Source organism: Callionymus lyra, chromosome 6 (genome assembly GCF_982586985.1).
Source record: "Callionymus lyra chromosome 6, fCalLyr1.hap1.1, whole genome shotgun sequence".
NCBI lineage: Eukaryota > Metazoa > Chordata > Actinopteri > Syngnathiformes > Callionymidae > Callionymus > Callionymus lyra.
Window position 1 is genome coordinate 12323919 of NC_141823.1, and position 20532 is coordinate 12344450.

A 20532-nucleotide genomic window follows, 5' to 3' on the forward strand; every position below is an offset into this window, starting at 1 on the left:
GTGAGTGTATTAGGAGGTTAGTTACAGGATCATCTCCTCCCGTCAATGAGGTGTGAACCCCAGACTTCTCATGTCCCCCCTCCTGACCCCGCTCCTTCTTTTCTAACACCAGTCCAGGTGTCAAAGCCCCCACTGAGGTGACACTTTTCACTGGTCTGGGAAACTCTTTCACACACACTGCAGTTGAAAAAAAAAAAAAAAAACGCCTCGTAGTCTCACCAGATATGAACTTTAATCCGGGATCATCATCTTAATTTGACGTCCAATGCTGGAGCTGAAGTCGAAACACATTTCCACTCAGACGTTTACCTCCCTCGACACTGTCTGGCGTCTGTGTTTTCGATGGAGTATCTCGCTCGCTTCACCTCCTCCTTTTCCTCTGCAGATTAATGTGTCACTCACGCAACAGAAGTGTGTGTTCGCCGGGGAAAGTGTGTGACTGGAGACAAATTCAAGATGTTAAATCCACCACCCCGGTGTTGTTTTAGAATAAGCCTCACTCATCACGCTCCGCATGTTTTGCAACGTTTTAACATAAATAAATATGAAATCCTGACAAGAGGTGGACACCATGCCAAATGGTCATGTGACCTCTGGAGCTGGAGAAATGCCTTCTGCTCTGACACATGTCACTGGACATATTTGAACCTTTTGTAAATTGAGATTCCACCTCTTTGAACAACTATATTTTTTCTGTATTAGTCCCACAAGGGGAATTTTTTAGTTTACAGCAGCATCAGGGGAAAATAATACAATAAGCACACAACAAATATTGAATAAAATACTTAAATAAGAATACAATACAAATATAATTCTAGATTAAAAGACAAATATACAGTATATACACAATTTACAGTATTTACAAAAGTCCCTGTTGGTTATTATCTGGTGCAGTTCTTATTGATTTTGACATCGGGTCTAAAAGTTGTTCCTTCAGAGTTTTGTAAAATGATGACAAAGTATTTTTTATTATAAATGTAATGAAGAAAAAATGCATTTTCAAAACATTAAAGTGATGGTTAAACACTTAAAAAGGACAAAACCGGTAAATGTGAAATTATGCCAGTAGTATTGTGTAATATATTCGATTGAATGTGTACATTCGACATACATTTCAGTTTAAATTGAAATCATAAAGAGTTATTTGTTAACTTGGGATACCGTCTTCAAGATCACCTGAGATGTTTTGACCAAAATAGCTTATACCTTCTTCTGCTGCAAATTCTCCATTTTCTTTTTGTTTTTATATAAAAAACTGATACAATTGGGAAGTTTTTCAATAAAATTTGAATCCTGCTCCAACGGTTGAAAATAGTAAAATGTTGTTTGCGTAATCATTTGTAACATTAGTCGTAGGTGTTTGATCGATGTTCCGTCAAGTCTGCAAAACAACTCTTTGGCTTGTTTTTAAAAAGGCCGTCGACGACTTTTGATGATGCTAATCCTGACGATTTGTTTTCCCAGGTGTGAGTGTTGTATTTGAAAGAACCTCTGAATGTTGTTAATGTGTGATCAGATCCTTTTTAGTTTGGTGTCTTTGATGGCTTCTGTGGAATCTGCTGCCGATGTCTCTGCTGCTCCACTCTTCACTCGAGGACCCCCCTCTGAGCGGAAACAAAAATCCCTGCTGTGGCTGTTGCTCGTCTCCTGTCGTGGACATGAAAGTCAAACGGTAACAGTTCATATGTAGTTCTCTAAGTAAAGGTGTCTGTCAGGATCCTGTAATAACGGGGCCGTGACCTCTGGCATGACCGTGCAGAGGTCGTCTAGCCAGTGGCTCCAGTAAGAGGTGCCTTCACATGCGACATCCCCCTGATAACAGTCGATGTCCTCATCATTGGTGTTGTCCCTGTGATGGTCCACACTCCTGCCGTCTCCTGCGGGGACCATCTTTGATGTGTGGCCACTCGCCGACCCCGGCCCTCACGTGTAAATGACATGTGTGGCTCAGATGTAAATAATTCCTCACGCCGGCCCGGAGCCTGGACTTGTTACGACACTCTTCAAGATGTGGCTCAATAACTCATTCATTGTGAAATCTTCTCACAAAGTGAAGTTTCTCTGCAAGATCAAACCACAGACAGCATCTTTTTCTCTGACCTCCTCTAATATGTGCTGACGTCAACACGCCACCAGAGGGAAACTACATGAATGAAACAAATGATGCAGATTTTGTAAGTTCTTGCAACTCTTTACATCCCCTTTAACTAGTAAAAAGTATTTTAAATTAAGTAAACTTAAATTCCTCCACATGCACAGTGAACTATAACCCATAAGGTTAGGAAACAATGTCAGCAGCTTCAACTGAGATAAACACACTGATAAATGACTGAAAAGTATCTTGACGTTATTAAATGGTCAATACCGCCATCTGTCGTCACATCTGGGGAACTACATCAGCTCAAAGTCTTTTTTTAAACAGCTCAACTACCGTTTCCGGAAACAATCACGTGATACAGTGACGCAGAACATCATCTCCTGTATGTAGGTTACCCTTGTTTCAATCTATAGTAAAAAATAATACTAGTAATAATAAAACAAACTTTATGGATAACGCGACGCGCAAGCGAATCACGTGATATTTAAATTTAATTTATTTAATTTATTTAATTTCCCGAAGGAGATCTACTGAGGGATCAATAAAGTTATACCTAACATAAACTTTATACATGTTTTGGTTTACATTTTGCCATTGAAGCAGAAAATGAAAAAATGTAAATTTTCGAATTGTTCTTATGATCCTCTTGTCAAGTTAATCGAGCGGTCATTGAGAAAATAGACACCTTGACATTCTTGTCAAATTAATCTAGTCTATTACTCTTTAAAAAAAAAGAAAGAAGAAAGATTGAACTTGTTATACAAAAATCTGTCATTTTGTCTAGCTCTTTTTATCAGTGCAAATTAATACATTGAAAAAGCATCGTGTGCTTTTGGCCATTAAATGTGACATATTTACTACAAAAACAATTAAAATTACAGTTTGACCTAGTTTTAGAGTCTTTTGAATAAAGAGCCTGTTTTACCAGGAAATACAATTTAATTTAGGAATAATGCTTTGTATATTACAATTGTGTTTAATTATATTTTTAGCGACCCCATTGCTAGTTTCATTCATTTATTTTTGGGCACAACAGGATAATCGTTCTTGTCACGTGACAGCGAGTCTGTTTAGAGTTCAATGGTTAATTTTATACACGTGGTTTATATTTGTTCATCTGTTCATAACATTTATAAAAGTAAATTAATCACGAGATGCTATATGTTTGAATGATTGTTTCAGTAGTTTTTTTTTTATCTTTATCTACGTATTCATTCAGGTTTACACCGTCATTCATCCTACTTGAATTAGCGCCACCCAGTGGTGCTTCATTGTAAGTGTGTCATCTTAAACGCAGGTTCACTCCCAGCTTTTACTGCAAGACTATGTTTCCAGACACGAGGAAGACTCTATTAAGACACATTTTCCATTTTAAATAAAAGAAGGAGTCACGGTCGGATCATGAAAACCTTCCATCTCTTCCTCTCCTCACCCATTCAACCCATGCTCCTCCTCCCCCTCCCCCTCTCCCCTCAGCCTCCCTGCTCTCTCTTCATTGGATGCCTTGTGGGGTGATGGTTGTGGTCTCTGGCGGTGATGTCTCCACAGCGTGTACCGGCTTCATGACGGAGCGTGAAACAGCTGTGACAGCAGAGCCCGGGAGGTGATGTTTGGAGGGTCTGCAGTGGTCCACGCTGGTGTTCTGGGTCCACCCTGAAGGAGCTGTCAAGAGCATCAGTGCATGTGGTCCAGGAGTGTTTGAAGCCTGCATCGATCACATCTGACAGCATCTCTGGACTGAATCTTCAAGCCTGATTCGCACACGCAGGTAAGATGTCTATTTATGATGATGTTAAAATTGAGTTTGAGATCATAGGTTTCTGTCTTTAGCTCTTGTTTTTTTCACCACCAAACAATGACAGGACTTCACTGAGGGTTGATGTGATCGAGGAGCTTCAGTGTCAGGGTGTGTCCATGCAGAAGCTGTTCGCTGGTGTTCGATAAAGTTCAATTCAGAGGGACAAGAACGGGCTTAAATGAGTTTAAAGTTCACAATTAAAAAATGTCAAATGTTCTCTTATTGATGATGAAACATTGTGAATATCACGGTGATAAACAAATAAGAGCGATGCTGTCACTGAGAAAAGGTTGAGGTCATCATGTCAGGGGTCAGAATAATAGATCACTGGCATGTGAAGGAAAGATGATGCGGGTCTTTTGTTTGTTGTTTTTGTATGAGTTTGCAGAAATTCAAGTCATATATTTATATAGTTAATTCTATTTATACCTAATTTCTATTCCTAGAAGTAAAAATACTTAACAAACGCTTGGACTATATTTATTTATCTTGGCTATGTTAGACAATAAGATTAATAAACCATTTTTGTAATTAATTTTCTGTAAGTGCACGTAAATCAATGTCCTTTCATCTGTTTTTCTGAGAAAAACAATAATCAAATCATTATAAATACAAATGGTGATAATAAGTTAAAATAAGCACAGAAATAGATAAAATAGTGATAATTACATCAAAAACAATAAACATTATTTTTAAAATTAAATACACTGACAAGGCAAAGGGCTTTCACAGCCATTATGATTGAATACTTAAATACATATTTCTTTTTAATATTTGGGATTGCAAGTGTTTCTGTGTGTGTGTTTGTGTTGTTGACTCTGAAGTTGACATTGATTTGTCTGGTTATTTGCAGAATAAAGAAAATAATGTTTTTCTCAGGCTTACTTAAGAAAATAAGTCCGTAAACTAGAGAAATGAGTAAAACACAAACTCTGTTTACGACCATCTTGTAGCAGCCAGCATTTATTTCTAGTATGTCTAATTTTATTTAACATAGTCATGATTCTTATATGACTGTCATCACTGGACCTAAAGAAAGAAATTTCACGCAGTGAAAAGAATCCTTCAATCATATCAGTTCTGCACAATGACATTCCCGGGAAGTGGCAGCCGTTGCTCAACTGAGTGAGAGTAGATTTGCTAAATCCAGTCATATGATCTCTGGTCAGCACTCTGCTGTTAGCCAGAGCCGGAGTGAGACACCAAAAGAGGAAGTGAGACGGAAGCAGAGACAGCAGTTACTTCTTTCAATGGACTTTTGGTGGATTGAACATTGTTGATTTGAAGATTTTTCAAGGATTTACTCCTTCTAACCTACATACAGGTAAAGATCATTATTTGTGTTGTCAGAATAATAAAACACTTTTCTTCAGAATTCATTGAATACCTAAACATGTCTTTCTTTTAGCATGATGGTATCATAGTTTCTACTCTGCACTCATGACAACGACTCGTGTGTCTTGTTTGGTGAGATTTTCCACCTGAGACACCGGAGTCTAAACAGACAACCTGTCTTCTGTCGCTGTCTCTCAGGAATGCCAAGATCGATGGAGACTTGACCCGCTAACACAGCACGAGCAGACGGAGTACAAGCGTCGTGCCTGAGACTCTGTTTGGCTCTGGTTCACCATGTACTCCCCCCAGAGTCTGCACCGCTGGGGCATCACTCACAGCGAGAGCATGGAGCGCCTCGCCTACAGCCAAGGTGAGATCACCGATCACAGGGTTGCTTGGTATGTTTTTTTAATTTATTTATGTGTTTCTCTTTTGGGGGGGCTTTTGAATTTGGAGGGCATGTATGCTATCTTTGCATCACGGACAATTGTATTTACGATTCACCTTCAGTGGTTCAGGCGGACTTCCAAACTGAACCCTGGAACATGTATTCATTCAATACAAAACAAACTTCTCTGTTCAGATCAGCTCACTGATGCAACCATCTGCAAATCTGAATATTTTTATGGAGCCATTACCAGACCATAATTTAGTTGAGGAGATATATTTCATCCTGATGCTTTAGATAAATGAATATCATAAGTTAGGGTAAGGTAAGGTAGAACTTTATTGATCCCTCAGGAGGTCTCCTTCGGGAAATTGATTGTTTTTTTTCAATAGCCACAGCAAATACAGACATTTTTTATAAAAAATAATAATAAATAAAGAGAAAGAACAAGATGTTCTTTAACACAAAGATTTCAAGATGTATATTAACACAACTTTGTGTGAGTATTTAAGAGTATTTCCTGTGTAAGGCCTGGTTACGTGTATTTATAGGAATTTAGAATATACATTTATCAGAGTTCGAAGTAAAAAACACTTGACCCGACCAAAAAGAACCCTCATAAATTACGAAAAACTCCTCTGTCCTCTCTTTTGGGGATCACCATAGATGAGACGTTGGCAAAGTGCCCCCGTGAGGTCAAAAACACATAGAAACTAACAATTTTATTTTATATTATATACTGGAAGTGTTTATTGCGCCTCAAAAATATGTAATTATAAAAACATATTTCGGAAAAATGTATTTTATATATGATTTTAATTATGTTAAGTCTGCAAATAACCAGACCAATCAATGTCAACTTCTGAGTCAACAACACAAACACACACACAGAAACCACTTTAACAAAAAGGCAACTTGCAATCAAAAACATAAAAAATAAATATGTATGTAAGTATTCAATCATAATGGCTGTGAAAGCCTTTTGCCTTGTCAGTGTATTTAATTTAAAAAATAATTTATTGTTGTTGATGTAATTATCACAATTTTATCTATTTCTGTGCTTATTTTATTTTATTATCATATTTGTTATTTATTATGATTTGATTATTGTTTTTCCCAGAAGAACAGAAGAAAGGACATTCATTTACGTGCACTTACAGAAAATGAATTACAAAAATGGTTTATTAATATTATTGTCTAACATACCTAAGATAAATAAATATAGTCCAAGCGTTTGTTAAGTATTTTTACTTATAGGTATAGAAATTAGGTATAAATTATTATTATTATTATTTTTTGCTGTATTTTCTGTGGCTATTGGAAAAAAAACAATTTCCCGAAGGAGACCTGAGGGATCAATAAAGTCTTACTTTACCTTACCTTAAATAGAATTAACTATATACATTTTTGACTTGAATTAAGAATACAATAAAAATAATATTTTTTGCTTTAATGTCCCTCACAACATCCACTGAATAAAAAGTACCCTCCCTAAGGAAATTGTAAGGAAGTAGAATTGCCCTTTCCTGGATAGTGATGACGGCTCTAAAACCTGCGCATGCGTACACGGCAGTAATCGCTGTCGCGGATTGAGCACTGCATTGGACCCAACGGTGCAGTTCACCTTCTAGACAGCAGGGGGCGGTGTACTAAAAAAAAAAACGATGACGTAGTGTTGTCTTTGTATGTGTGGGGAGTGTTTGCCCCGCCCCCTCCGGAGGTGCAGCGGGATCGTCCGGGTCCAGCTGTAGAAGGTTCGGAGAGACAACCAAACAAAAACCATCTAAAAAAAAACCATCAACACCATGACCCGCCAGGACACATCTTCTCGCGCTCCCGCGCCGACGCTCGCGTGCTACGGTCGTGTAAATGGAGCTCGCGCTTGATGTCTGACAGCGGCTCGAGCTGTCATTGTTTTGCTCGCGAGCTACATTGTCATGGTGGTCACATGTTGAGGCGCGAGGCGAGGTGAGGTCAAACAAGAGAGAAGAACGAGCGAGAAGAACATCATGGCATCTTCGTCCGTCGACCACGAGCTGTCGGAGGCTGAAGGCAGCAAAGAGAGGAACCAAGTGTTCGGGATCTTGCGGCTCCAGGACGAGAAGATCGGGGACAAGAGCGCCCCGAGCCCGGCCAGGGCTGCAGCGGCAGACGGGCGATGGCAGGCTCCCATCTTCGCTCTCGCCAGGAAAGCATCCGAGACCCTCTCGGGAGGCATTCACGTCCTGCCCAGAGTGTCGGAGAACAGAGCGTCGCTGCCCGGGGAGTGGAGCGTTCAAGGTACGATCAGATATATTGCAGCAGTTGCGTGATCTTTGGAACAAACCTGGTCCCCGTCCCTGGGCTGACATTACGTCATCACTCGTCCTCATTGATTCTCAGCGATGCTGTCATCCTTTATTCTGGGGCAGCAGCGCCCCTTGGTGACGTCATCGCCTTAGTTACCCGTCGTTCTGTTGGCGGAAACAATCTGGTTAATTTGGAGTGTTGTTCATTTAATGAATGAGTTTAAAGTTGGCTTTGTTACAGTGGATGATGGTGTGAACGTCAATAACAATACTATTGTACTAGTATGAAGACTGCCTGGATGGCTTTTCCTTGATTTTCTGGAACTCCTGTTGTGTTATCAGTTTTATCTTGCCCTTTAAAGTATATACTTTATTGAGTATTGTTTTTATTGTTTAAGCGCTTTGTGACCCTGGTCTAGAAAAGCGCTATACAAATACAAATTACTTACTTACTTACTTATCTTTGAGGCCCACATGAAGTTAAAAATAATGTTAAACTGACTATGATATTAAATGATGTTAAAGAATGTCTGACAATGTCATTACTTGATGGATCTACTGACTCCTTCAAGAAACATCTTAAAACTGTTTTATTTGTTCAGGCTTTTCCTTGATTCTCTGAAACTACTGTGTTGTTCTCAGTATTATCTTGACCTTTAAAGTACATATTTTATTGAATATTGTTTTGATTGTTTAAGCGCTTTGTGACCCTGGTTTGGAAAAGTGCTATATAAATACAAATTACTTACTTACTTACTTCTTTACAAAAATGTCCCTTCTTTCTCTTGGCTTGACAGGATATAATGTGGTCCCTGGAAAAATTTAATTTCCCACCACGGATGAAATCCATATATATGTTTTTAACTACTGCTAACCAATGGGAAGGAATTACATCGTGGTTGATCGTAAGATTCCGTAACCACTTTTTTCTATGTGTATAAATTACAATCAATTCCTTTCACTCCTATAATGAACTTCATTATCTCAGCTCCTAGAAAGTACAGTTAAGAAACTTCAAATACTGAATTCTAATCATTTGATTGATATAAGATTAACTTTTTGCTATATACCTGTATATATATATATTAAACCTATGTATAATCTCACCAACATGTTTTCAAACATGTTTTTTTTGTACAAGAACAGACTTTAGACTTTAGGACAGAATTTAATAACAATTTAAAGTGGTTTAAGTCTTTATGGTTCTATTCTAATCATTGATGAAGTTTTTTATTCTGGATTGTTCTGACCATGTCCGGTGTCTCTCACTGTCTTGAAAACTACAAGCTTCATGTTGGACCTACATGTTTGTTAACGATATGATTAAAAAGGAGAGACTGACGGGGATTCTTTCTTTTTTTAAATGAAGCTGCTTATGGTTTGTATTTGATCAAGGCATGTGTTCTTTCTTCACCACCCAATGGGTGATTGAAAATCCGGGTCAACTTCATTCATATCCAGCATCCACTGGTTCTCTTTGTGCACAAGTATTCCAAATAAAATGTTAAAATCTCAACTTTTTCTCTACAATCCGCAAGTTATTCTTTCATTCAGTCATTCTGAAGAACAAGTTCTATATATTTGACTCAACTATGCTTTAAATAACTGCTCCATTCATGAAGTGAAACATACATTTATCTAATCTTGTCCAGTGTCTCGTGACTCTTCTCCAAGCGTGTCACTGACTGAGGGAAACTAATTCGTCAGCTGCTGTGGAAGTTATTCATTTCCACTCCAGTAGGAGGTCCAACTAAACATTAACTAGTCGAGGAAGTTGGAGCCGTAGAAGTTTTCAGTGTCAGATGAAGCTTTGCACTTTTCTAGCGAACTGGATCTTTGACGAGTACAACCGTTACAAAGATCTAATTGTTTGGTGATTCCCTCTCTCCCGTGCAGCCCTACGAGACCCCATGGCCATGGAGCGAGCCAACCTGCTGAACATGGCCAAGCTCAGCATCAAAGGTCTGATCGAGTCGGCGCTAAGTTTCGGGAGGACCCTGGACTCGGACTACCCTCCTCTCCAGCAGTTCTTCGTGGTCATGGAGCACTGCCTCAAACACGGCCTGAGAGGTGAGCGAGCACGTTTTGCAAGATCGTGTTTTTTAAGTCTGGCCTTTGTTTCCTCCATGTCTCCTCCAGTGAAGAAGTCCTTCTTGGGTTTTAATAAATCTCTCTGGGGTCCTTTGGAGCTGGTGGAGAAGCTGTGTCCTGAGGCGGCAGAGATTTCTGTCTCTGTTCGAGATCTACCTGGTCTGAAGTAAGTCACATACACTGCACTGGACAGCAAACTAAAGTTCTAGCTCTTGTCTACCTTTAAGTAGAGACTTAAAACCTACATGAATGAGCTGATGCCGCCGTGAGTGTGCCACCTTTTTTGTGTACTGTTCTGCAGCATCGTCTGAATACATTAAATAAAGTGTTTTATCTTTGTCAAGGTTTACACTGTTTGAAAGTAAAGCTTTTTCAAAATAAAAGCTTTTAATTTCTTACACAGACAAAGTCATCCGTCCCTCAAAAGTTAAATTCCACTTCACTAGACCAACAGTATGTCAGCAGATCTCGCCTTAAATGAAGCAAAACTGTTTTGCATCTTAGTAGACATTGCAGGCAAACAATAGAAGACAAAGACCAGTTTAAAGGCAGATAAAACAAATCAATTTAATGCTTGATTTCACTTCACATTCTCACTTCCTTCAAATCTTTTTTCTGCCCACATTGTGGTGTATTTTTGGTTAGTGGGATTGTTTTTAACAGCATGAATAAAATCAGAGATACTAGATGCGTTACTGTAGATGGTATCTTTTAAAAAGCAAAATATTGTCATTTCTGCAAATTTTGATCACAAGGCTCATACTTAAATTGATAAATCTGTTTACTGATTCATTGGTGCACTCTGAGTGAATATAAATGTTCTTAACCCTTGTGTTATCTCAGGGTCAATGTGACCCGAAGGCCTGGGAAAAAATGTGTTTGTGGTATCCCTTCCGTTGAATCAGGGTCAAATTGAATGACCTCCAACACTGCATATGTATTTATGGAAGCCACTAAGGTCGTTCACCTTTACCTTGATACAACAGAAGGCTTAAAGAAATTTAGTGACAAATGAAAAGTCGGCGACTGACGGAGCAGCTTCTCTCACAGGACACCGTTGGGTCGGGCGAGGGCCTGGTTACGTCTGGCTCTCATGCAGAAGCGGCTGGCCGACTATCTGCGACTCCTCATCACCAGAAAAGATATACTCAGGTGCTCGCCTCTGTTCCTCTCTCACGTCGTGATGACTTTATCTTCTCGTGAGAGTGAGTGTCGAACGTCTCCGTCTACAGTGACTTCTACGAGGCGTCGGCGCTGATGCTGGAGGAAGAAGGAGCCGTGATCGTGGGTCTGCTCGTGGGCCTGAACGTCATCGACGCCAACCTGTGCGTCAAGGGAGAAGACCTGGACTCTCAGGTGACCGAGGATGAAAATGTCATGATCTATCACGTGACCCTTGGAATCACAATGGAAGCGGTCATGTAGAAATATTGCTGACGCTTCACTGATCTAATTTTGTCATTTGAAATGATTGATCGCTAATCAAATCTGGGGTTTAAACCAATAACTCCAGAGTCAGATGCTCTTTACAGTTCTCACACACACAAGTAGTCTATTTTTAAAGTGTGATAAAACTTGATTTCATTTTATTTGTTGATATGAAACTCTTTGTTCAAGACTCTTCTGGACCCTCATTATATTTCTTTGTTGAATATACATCTATTATACAAACTACAATTTAAACATTCACAAATAATCTTCTTTATGAGACTGATACGAATCTCCTGATGTATAAACTATTCATTTGCTTGAGTTCTGCTGTCAAACATATTAAAACTATCTGAGGAAGTTTTCATTCAGCAGTTCATTTATTTTACATCTACCTGTTTTACAAATAACTTTTATGATATATATTAAAATAAAATGTAAATAAATAAACAGCTTTAAGTTAATTTATAGCGGGATATTATAACCTAATTACTTACTTGTTCTTTCAGTGAAGAATAACTGAATAAAGTTCTGTTTGTCTCCAGTATGAGATACAATGATACACAAACATACAATTATTTATCTTTTGAAAAAAAATCTACAACTTTGTAGTTTTTGTCGTTGTTTTCCAAATATTTACTGAACAATCCGCCCCGGATCCGTCTTAGGTGGGAGTGATCGACTTTTCCATGTACCTGAAGAACGATATCGACGACTACAGGAGCGAAGAGAGGTATTTTCGTTCTCGCGTCTCTCTCTCTGAATCCTGAAGCTTCTCTGACTGTTTGATCGCTGCAGGAACAGCCAGATCGCCTCCATTCTGGATCAGAAGAACTATGTGGAGGAACTGAACCGACAGCTCAAGTAAGAAGTTGGAGTTTGGCCAACGTTCGATCGATGCATCTCATTGTGATTTAAATTTCGTAAAGGTTATTCAGGTTTCTATGGTCTTTGTTTAAACTATTTTAAAGATATTTATATTCTACATGTATCTGTTCAAGATAGTAGTTAAAATAAATACCCACAGATTGAAAATGAATGATGTTTGGTAAATGACATCTGCATTATAGTTACATAACAATCAACCTTTATTGATTTAATCTAATAAAGGGTTCAACATAGTAGAATTAATACAACAAACCATCTCCAAAACTCTACTGAAACTGTCTCCAAGATCATTAAAAAAACATGTACTTATTTACTTGCATATGTTCTTGAAAATGTTTATATTAAATACACCCAATCTGACCAAACGTGCTTCAGATAATGACTTAAGGCTAATAAATCTGATCTAATCTATGTCTCCAGCACAACTGTTCATGGTCTCCAGAGCCGAGTGGACAATATGGAGAAGTCCAACACTAAACTTGTAGAAGAGGTGAGTCTCACTCAAAACCAGGAGCACAAATGGTACAAAAAACCTTGTTAAAATCCTCTTAATTAACTTTCCATGTACGTCCGACTGCTCGTGTGCAGTTAGCCATCGCCAAGAACAACATCATCAAACTCCAGGAGGAGAACCAGCAACTTAGGACGGAGAACAGTATCATTCTTCTGAAGGCACAGCAACATCTGGAGGTAAGATCACGACTCAACATCTGTGATTTTCATTCTCATGCTGCAGGGATTTTGGTCGTTCTGTATGTTTCTTTTTCAAAATATTGACTTTTATAAACCTCAATGTCTGAGAGTTGTCGTTCATTTAAGCTTGGTAAAAGTTGTATTTAAACAAATGTGTTTTTTAAACCTCAATAATTGACATTTAATTAGATTTTTTAATGTAAATCACAAATGAATATGAATTCTGATGAGGTTGTTGCCAGAGCAAGGTAAATCAAATATTTCTGTTTGTTTCAGGTAACTCAGGGTGACGTCTCCATGGAGAAAGACACCTATAAACAGTCGAGTCAGGGTCTGGACGAGATGTACAACGAGGCCCAGAGACAACTGAAGGAGGAGTGTCAGCTCCGACAGGTTCGCTCCACAGTTGTTCGTCGTGTGTTTGATTTGACTTGAGCAGAATTTGAAACATGTGTGTGTGTGTGTGTGTGTGTGTGTGTGTGTGGATCAGGACGTGGAGAACGAGCTGGTGGTTCAAGTGTCCATGAAACAGGAAATGGAACTGGCAATGAAACTGCTGGAGAAAGATATTCATGAAAAGCAGGTGAGGCTGCACTTCCTTATTGAATTTCCACTTCCACATTATTCACCTGCATAAATATGAGGTCCAAATAGAAAATGTATTAATGTACTAAAAAAACGGAACGAAGATAAACGACAAAAGAATGTAAAGTCTCTGAATAAACACAGAACTTTCAAATTAAACAATAGAAAAATAAAATAAAAATCATATAAACATGACATCACTACAGAAACAGTTTTACAAGCTGACTTCAAAGTAGTGTAATTATTTATGAAAAAGGTTTTCTCTTTATTTCTTAAAATGAACGTTTTTTTTTGTTGGTAACAAAAGTGAAAACTAAATCAGAAAAAAATCGGACATTTAAAGTCTTACACCTTTGGATAAGTGTTCAATAAGCTTTAAAATTGAAATAGAAGCTATTTGAGTGATTCACTTTATTCAGCACCGACACACACACACGGTGGTTCTACAGCGTTAACACTCTCTCGATCCCATCAACAGGACACACTCATCGGGTTGAGAACACAACTGGACGAGGTCAAAGCCATCAACGTGGAAATGTACCAGAAAATGCAGGTAAACAAACATCTTCCATTGTAATCCCGCAATGAAATCTTGAGTCTCGTAACCGGATCATATTTTGACTTCAGTCATCGGACGACGAGATGCAGGTGAAGAACCACATGATCACTCGTCTGGAAGAGAAGACCAACCAGATCACTGCCACCATGAAGCAGCTGGAGCAAAGGTCAGTCCTCGTCTTGTAGCAGTTTTTTTACGATTGTTAAACGTCCGCGACCGAAATTTAAAAGTACCGTGTCACAATTACCCTCCAAAAAAAACACAAATATAGCCTTTTTGTGTATTGCTTTACATCTGTTGTTCCAACCCTCCATCTCCACGGTCCAGTGTTCTCTTCTTGTCTTCTTTTAAAATCCGTTCCATCCTCTTTCCCATTTTAGCGACTCACGAGTGGAAGATTTGAGGTTTTATTATCATTTGAGGAACTTGGTTTGCAGTAGTCGCTTCTTTTTTAGTTTTGATTTCCTCGTTTTCCCTTTGCTTCACCTCGTCATTCACTCCTGACCATAGACGGATAAAAAAAAAAAGCTGTCGACAGATTTCTGTGTGTTCTTCACTCACGTCTGTATCAGTGAATCAACTGTAGCTGCAGCAGCTTCTCTTAGAACACTGTTGTATTGACATCCTTTCTTTCCTCCTTTCTCCCTCCCCCCTCCTATCTCTTCACACCATCCATCGAATCATCCCTCCCATCTTTCCGTTCTTTGATACTTTCATCATTTCATTTTGGGGATGTGCAGTGACATGGATCTGCTAAGCCAGACCAGAACACTCGCCATGTCGTTCGTAAAGTGCGCCAGCACAGACACGGAGCACCAGTACAAGCTGGTCAAGGACATCTCCTTCTGAAGGCACACGCTCTGGCTTAGGGAACACACCGGTTACCTATCGCACACCACTTCTGTAACCGTGAGGGTCAAGTGGGTGAAAAGCTTCACGTGGACGAGGACATGTTGAGGAGACTAGGATGTTTCATGTGTGTGTCCTTGTTCAAAAGTCTACAGTTTAACATTTAGAAACAAAAACCTGATCATTCTCTGCAATATTGAGCATATTTGAGGTCAGTCTGTGCACTTCTGTTGTGTCAGTTTTTATTTCCCTTCGTAGCGTTACGATGTCCTCACAATACTTCAGCCATAACTAATATAAACGGAACTAAATGCAACTGCCGTCCCCGACCAAATGCTGTGAAGTTGTTTGGTGATCACATGAACAGAAATGCAGTGCTAAATAAACGCTAGAATGTTGTACCGCTTAAGAAGAAAACTTCAAATGTTGGGTGTCGCTGCCTAAAATAAGAAGACAGTAGTTATCTATAGAATCAAAGGGTGTGTTGTGAATTTGAAATACTTTGATCGGAATCTTGTAGCTGAACAATAATGCTGCGTCAATTGAGCCGCAGGTTCTTATGAGTATCTTGTGAACACAATTGAAATTTATTGCTTTTTAGATTTAAATTCCAGACCTAATATTCCCGCCCCGGCTGCCATGTTGTGTTCACAGAATACTGCTTCACAAATAAATAATAAATGTAATGTTTTCAGCTACTTAGTAGTGTTTGATGCAGAGTTTATGTCAGACTTTCCTCCAAAATTAGCTACTTCTTCTCAGAACCTGTGATGCAGCGTCTTAGATTGTCTTGAACTTCAGTTCGTCTCGACTTCTTCTCACTTTGTTTGCCTTCATTCTGAGGTCAAATCACAGAGTGACGTGAGTCGTGGATCTGCTATATTCTCACACGGGGGTCACCAACGTTTCTTGCACGGACCAGTTTGAATGTGTTTTTATTTCACTAAGTGGCAGATAAATACAACAAGATTGTCCCAGATCGTGTTTTTTTTTCTTCTCATGTTCGCTGGTTTAGAGGCTTTTTTTAAATTCAAGTTCGATGCAGAGACGAACACGTGTCATGACACACGCGTGACCAGCTAAACCATCTTCTTTTGGTCTTTAATAATCAATACATTGGACGTTTTGTTAAATGAACTGATGCTTTTCTATCGTGTTTTCTTTTTACTTCAACATTTGTCAAGAGTTTAGGTCAATGGCTCGCAGATCTAAGAGAGTTTCATCGTTGTTAATATAAGAATTCCAAGATTAATAATCCCTGAAACGTAAAGACTGTTTCCTAGAGCAGCTGTCACTCACACAATACAGGTTTCAAACTGGTCCAGAAAAGGGCCAAGCCAGTGCAGGTTTTGGATCCAACCAGCTAAGCACATTATAGTTGAACCAATCAGCTGCAGAAGACAGTAATCAATTGATCAACAGTCAGGTGTTGCTTGTTTAAGTCGACGCCTGATTCGTTAACTCTTGTGAGCTCGACTGGTTGGAACAAAAACCTGCACCGGCTCGGCCCTTTTCTGGACCAGTTTGACACCCCTAGATCCTTCTCTCTCTTCTTTCTTTTGCTCTTTGTCTCGCTCCTGAGCTTCTCCGACTGAGCGTCGTTGAACATCACACTCAAAAGCTGTTATAAAAAATGCCTAAACTCTCGTCCAGGACTGTTAGATGAAAGCTTTCGACTTCAGAAGTATCATGGCGTTGTGACATCACCTCGAGAAAGAGGGAGAGAAAGAGAGATCTATCCTCAGCTGTGAGCAGTGACTCTTGTGTTCGTAGGAGAGGAAAAACACTCACGACTTCTGTCTTTTAACACCGTGTTTAATAAAGTGAGGTGTTTGCAAGTTTGTTTGGAAAATCTTTTTCTGCTAAAATAACCATTTTATTCAGAACTAGTCCTCAGTGGACTTCAGGTCACTGGTCATCATCCCCGTCACTCTCATCAGTTTCGTTGACTGTTTTTAGTTTCACGTCAGTTCGTCATGCATCACCCCCCCCTGACCCCTGACCCCTCCCTCTCTCACCTCTTCTCTCCGTGGTCCTGAGTTTGTCCTGGTTATAATGGTGCAGATTACAGGAAGCGGAGCGACACCGCACCTCAGCCGAGGAGGGAACCCGGCGCTTCAAGATGGACTTCGTCAACAAGGCCGACAGCCTTCAGCGGCAGATCGAACACCGAGAACGACAACTGTAAGCAACACACAAACGCACACCCTGTGGAGTGACAGTGGGGTGTCGTGTCCCCTCTAGGGGGCGCCACTGCAGGTCAGTTAATCTCATGTGGTCCCTGCAGGCAGCAGCTGGAGACGGACCTGAAGATCGAGCGCGAGTGGAGGCAGACCCTGCAGAGCGATCTGGACCGAGAGCGAGACACCGTGGCTCAGCTCAGCCACGAGTCTCTGCAGATCAACGGCCTCAAACTGGTACGAACCCGATCATTCTTCTCAACAGCAGTGACTCTCTCTGGTTGTTTAATAAAAATAAAGACAAAAACAAGAAACTGACTCATCAAGAGCCGTAATCTTGTTTTTTAAACAAATGCACGTGCAACATCCCTTCAGTGTTCCGTCAAAATAAGATCGGTAGTAAAAATGAATAATTTCCTGAAACATAAGGTCAAAGGAAAAAATGAAGACTCTCACATGAACTTATAATAGGCAAAATAATTTAAATTAAATTACATTTTAATTAAAATTATTTTTCACTGTAGACTAAAAATTAGATATTTATTTTTTCTTAGATCCTCCTCCTTTAATCTGTTTTTTAATATACAAACCTAAACATTTTCCTTGATTTTCTGGAACTCCTGTGTTGTTCTCAGTTTTATCTTGACCTTTAAAGTATATAATTTATTGAATTAGTTTTGTTTGTTTAAGTGCTTTGTGACCCTGGTCTGGAAAAGTGCTATATAAATACAAATTACTTACTTACTACTTACATTGCAGTACAGCTGCCAGTTGTACACAAAGATTCAGAACATCTTAACATGCCTGCATTCAATGAAAAATAGAAATATCTCATTCAATATTAAAATTCTTTAATTTATTGTATCTCACGAACAGAAGTTGAAAGCACCGTCCACTCTAACGTGTTCTGTGCGATATGATCTTTTTTGTCTTTGAACTGTTTCTACATTCTCTGCTGCAGGAGTTCCATCGACTTCAAGACGAGAACTTTCAGCTGAAGACCATCTGTGAGGACCAGGAACAGGCTCTTGAGGAACTCGGGTCTAAGCTTAGCGAGTGAGTGAACTTCATCAACTCTGCACAACATTAAAGAAAACACTTTTACAACAAACAATTCAATAGATGTTCCTCAACATTAACGTTCGTATTCGTTAAAAACTTGTCTCTCGCCACATCAGGTCCAAGATGAAGATCGAGGACATCAAAGAGGCCAACAAAGCTCTTCAGGTGACTCTGGGATCTGGTCCGCGACCTCGAGTGTGTGACTCATGATGGTTTTTGTTGCAGGGAGGCCAAGTGTGGCTGAAGGACAAGGAGGCCAGTCAGTGCAAGCTGTGCGAGAAAGAGTTCTCCATCTCCAGAAGAAAGGTTTGTGACTCCCCTGGTTCATCGTAGAACATCGATGGAGATCGTGGACGTAGTAAAATCCTTTAGTTTTCACTCTGCAAGGATTTGTAGTATTACTCCTCGAGGCTTTGTGGTATAACTTAGCGAGGCTCTGTAGTATTACTCTGCAAGGCTCTGTAGTATTACTCTGTGAGACTCCGTAGTATTACTCCACCCTCCTACCCAGCAGTATTACTACAAGAGGCTCCATAGTATTACTCTACTATACTCTGTACTATTACTACAGGAGGTGTCGTAGTATTACTCTGTGAGACTCTGTAGTATTAGTCTGTGAGACTCCATGGTATTAGTCTGTGAGACTCCGTAATATTACTCCACTACACTTTGTACTATTACTAAAAGAGGCGCCGTAGAATTACTCTGCGGGACTCTGTGGTATTACTCCACTACACTCTGTACCAAAACTAAAAGAGGCACCATAGTAGTACTCTGCAAGACTCTGTAGTATTACTCCACTACACTCTGTACTACTACTATAAGAGACGCAATAGAATTACTCTGCAAGACTCTGTGGTTTTACTCTGTGAGGCTCCGTAGTATTACTCCAAGAGGCCCAGCAGTATTACTCTACTATACTCTGTACTATTACTAAAAGAGGCGCCGTAGTATTACTCCATTAGACTTTGCTATTACTAAAGAGGCTCCATAGTATTACTCCAGTTGACCCTGCAGTATTAATCTGCGAGTATTAGACGTCCAAAAACGAGTTCATGAATTGAAGAGTCTTCATCGTTCCTCTGGTTGAGAAGCTCGTATGATGGACTCTTCCCTCCTTGTGTCGTCCAGCATCACTGCAGGAACTGCGGAGAAATCTTCTGCAACAGCTGCTCCGACAACGAGCTTCCTCTTCCCGCTTCACCCAAACCTGTGCGTGTGTGCGACACGTGTCACGCCATGCTGCTGCAGAGATGCTCCTCCAACCCCACCACCATCTGACCCTCAGCTCACGGACTTCTTCTTCTTCTTCTCCTGGTTCTTGAGAACCATCCAACAGTTGAACATTTCAACACTACAGTCGCGAGAGAAACGCGGTGATGCCGACCTCAAGCTCAACTACACAATCTCTTGGATGTAACGAATGTAGATGGATTTAGTGTTGAGGTTAGAGCTTCCATCTAGAAGCACTAGTGACAACACAAATGAACCACAACCGCTGGTCCTGCACAACACATCATCGACAGTAAATGATCTTTATCAGAGAAGAAAATGGTTATTTTGAGTCAGTGAGTCTCAAAACAGATGTGATGGGATCAGTCGAAACAACATGAAACCCCTGGAACAAGAGAGAAGATACATTAGTCGTGCCTGAAGAAGACTTGTTGCCAAACTCAGCCTTGAAGAACTCACAGTGGCCCCATAGGAGCGATACATGCACTGACCACTGCTGGAACACACAACTGTGGGCGGAACAGTCGCCTTACCTGTATAAGTCGCACACATTTCCGTGATCGATCTTCATTTCAGCGTCACACTCGCGCCGCTGACCCTCAGAAGAAGATCCGTTCTTTGTAGGTGTTTACAACATGTTCTTCTCCTTCACGAACGTAGAAAAAAAAAGCGACACTCGACATGTTTCTGAAGTATTTGTACAGTTGAAGTATTTTTTTGTACAACCTCACACTTACGCTGATTTGTTGCAAACAGTTCTTGGTCGCCATGGTAACAGATTAAAGTGTCAATACTTTGATTCCGATGTCAGTTCTGTGAGGTGATTGTGTCACTTTTAAGATAAGATGAGCCTTTATTCTTTCCCATGTTGAGGACACTTATGTTAGCAGATAATTTTACTTATAATAACAATAATAGATCAATAACAATTAACGAATAATGATAATAAAATATTCACAATAATAAATAAAATGAATGAATACACGTACAGAAGTACTAAAGAAGAAGCCAGAATTTTATAAACAAGAATATATTTGTAGTATTGTTGAGTACTTGA

At 39.7% G+C, this 20532-nt stretch overlaps 1 protein-coding gene across 2 annotated transcripts; it reads left to right on the plus strand.

Annotated features, from left to right (window-relative positions):
• The first annotated feature begins 5469 nt into the window (after window positions 1-5469).
• Window positions 5470-20274, plus strand: rufy2 (RUN and FYVE domain containing 2). Of its 2 annotated transcripts, none has more exons than XM_087793657.1 (19): window positions 5470-5601; window positions 9804-9977; window positions 10047-10164; window positions 11049-11150; window positions 11231-11354; window positions 12095-12159; window positions 12225-12290; window positions 12735-12804; window positions 12903-13004; window positions 13284-13400; window positions 13498-13590; window positions 14071-14145; window positions 14220-14317; window positions 17065-17184; window positions 17288-17417; window positions 18142-18236; window positions 18359-18407; window positions 18468-18548; window positions 19374-20274. In XM_087793657.1, exons 1-19 carry the CDS (start codon window positions 5526-5528, stop codon window positions 19521-19523), a joined length of 1905 nt encoding a protein of 634 aa, XP_087649783.1. In that variant the 5' UTR covers window positions 5470-5525; the 3' UTR covers window positions 19524-20274. The 2 variants fall into 2 exon arrangements, with proteins under 2 accessions (XP_087649783.1, XP_087649782.1); XM_087793656.1 differs by lacking the exon at window positions 5470-5601 and adding an exon at window positions 6610-7899.
• Window positions 20275-20532: the final 258 nt, after the last annotated feature.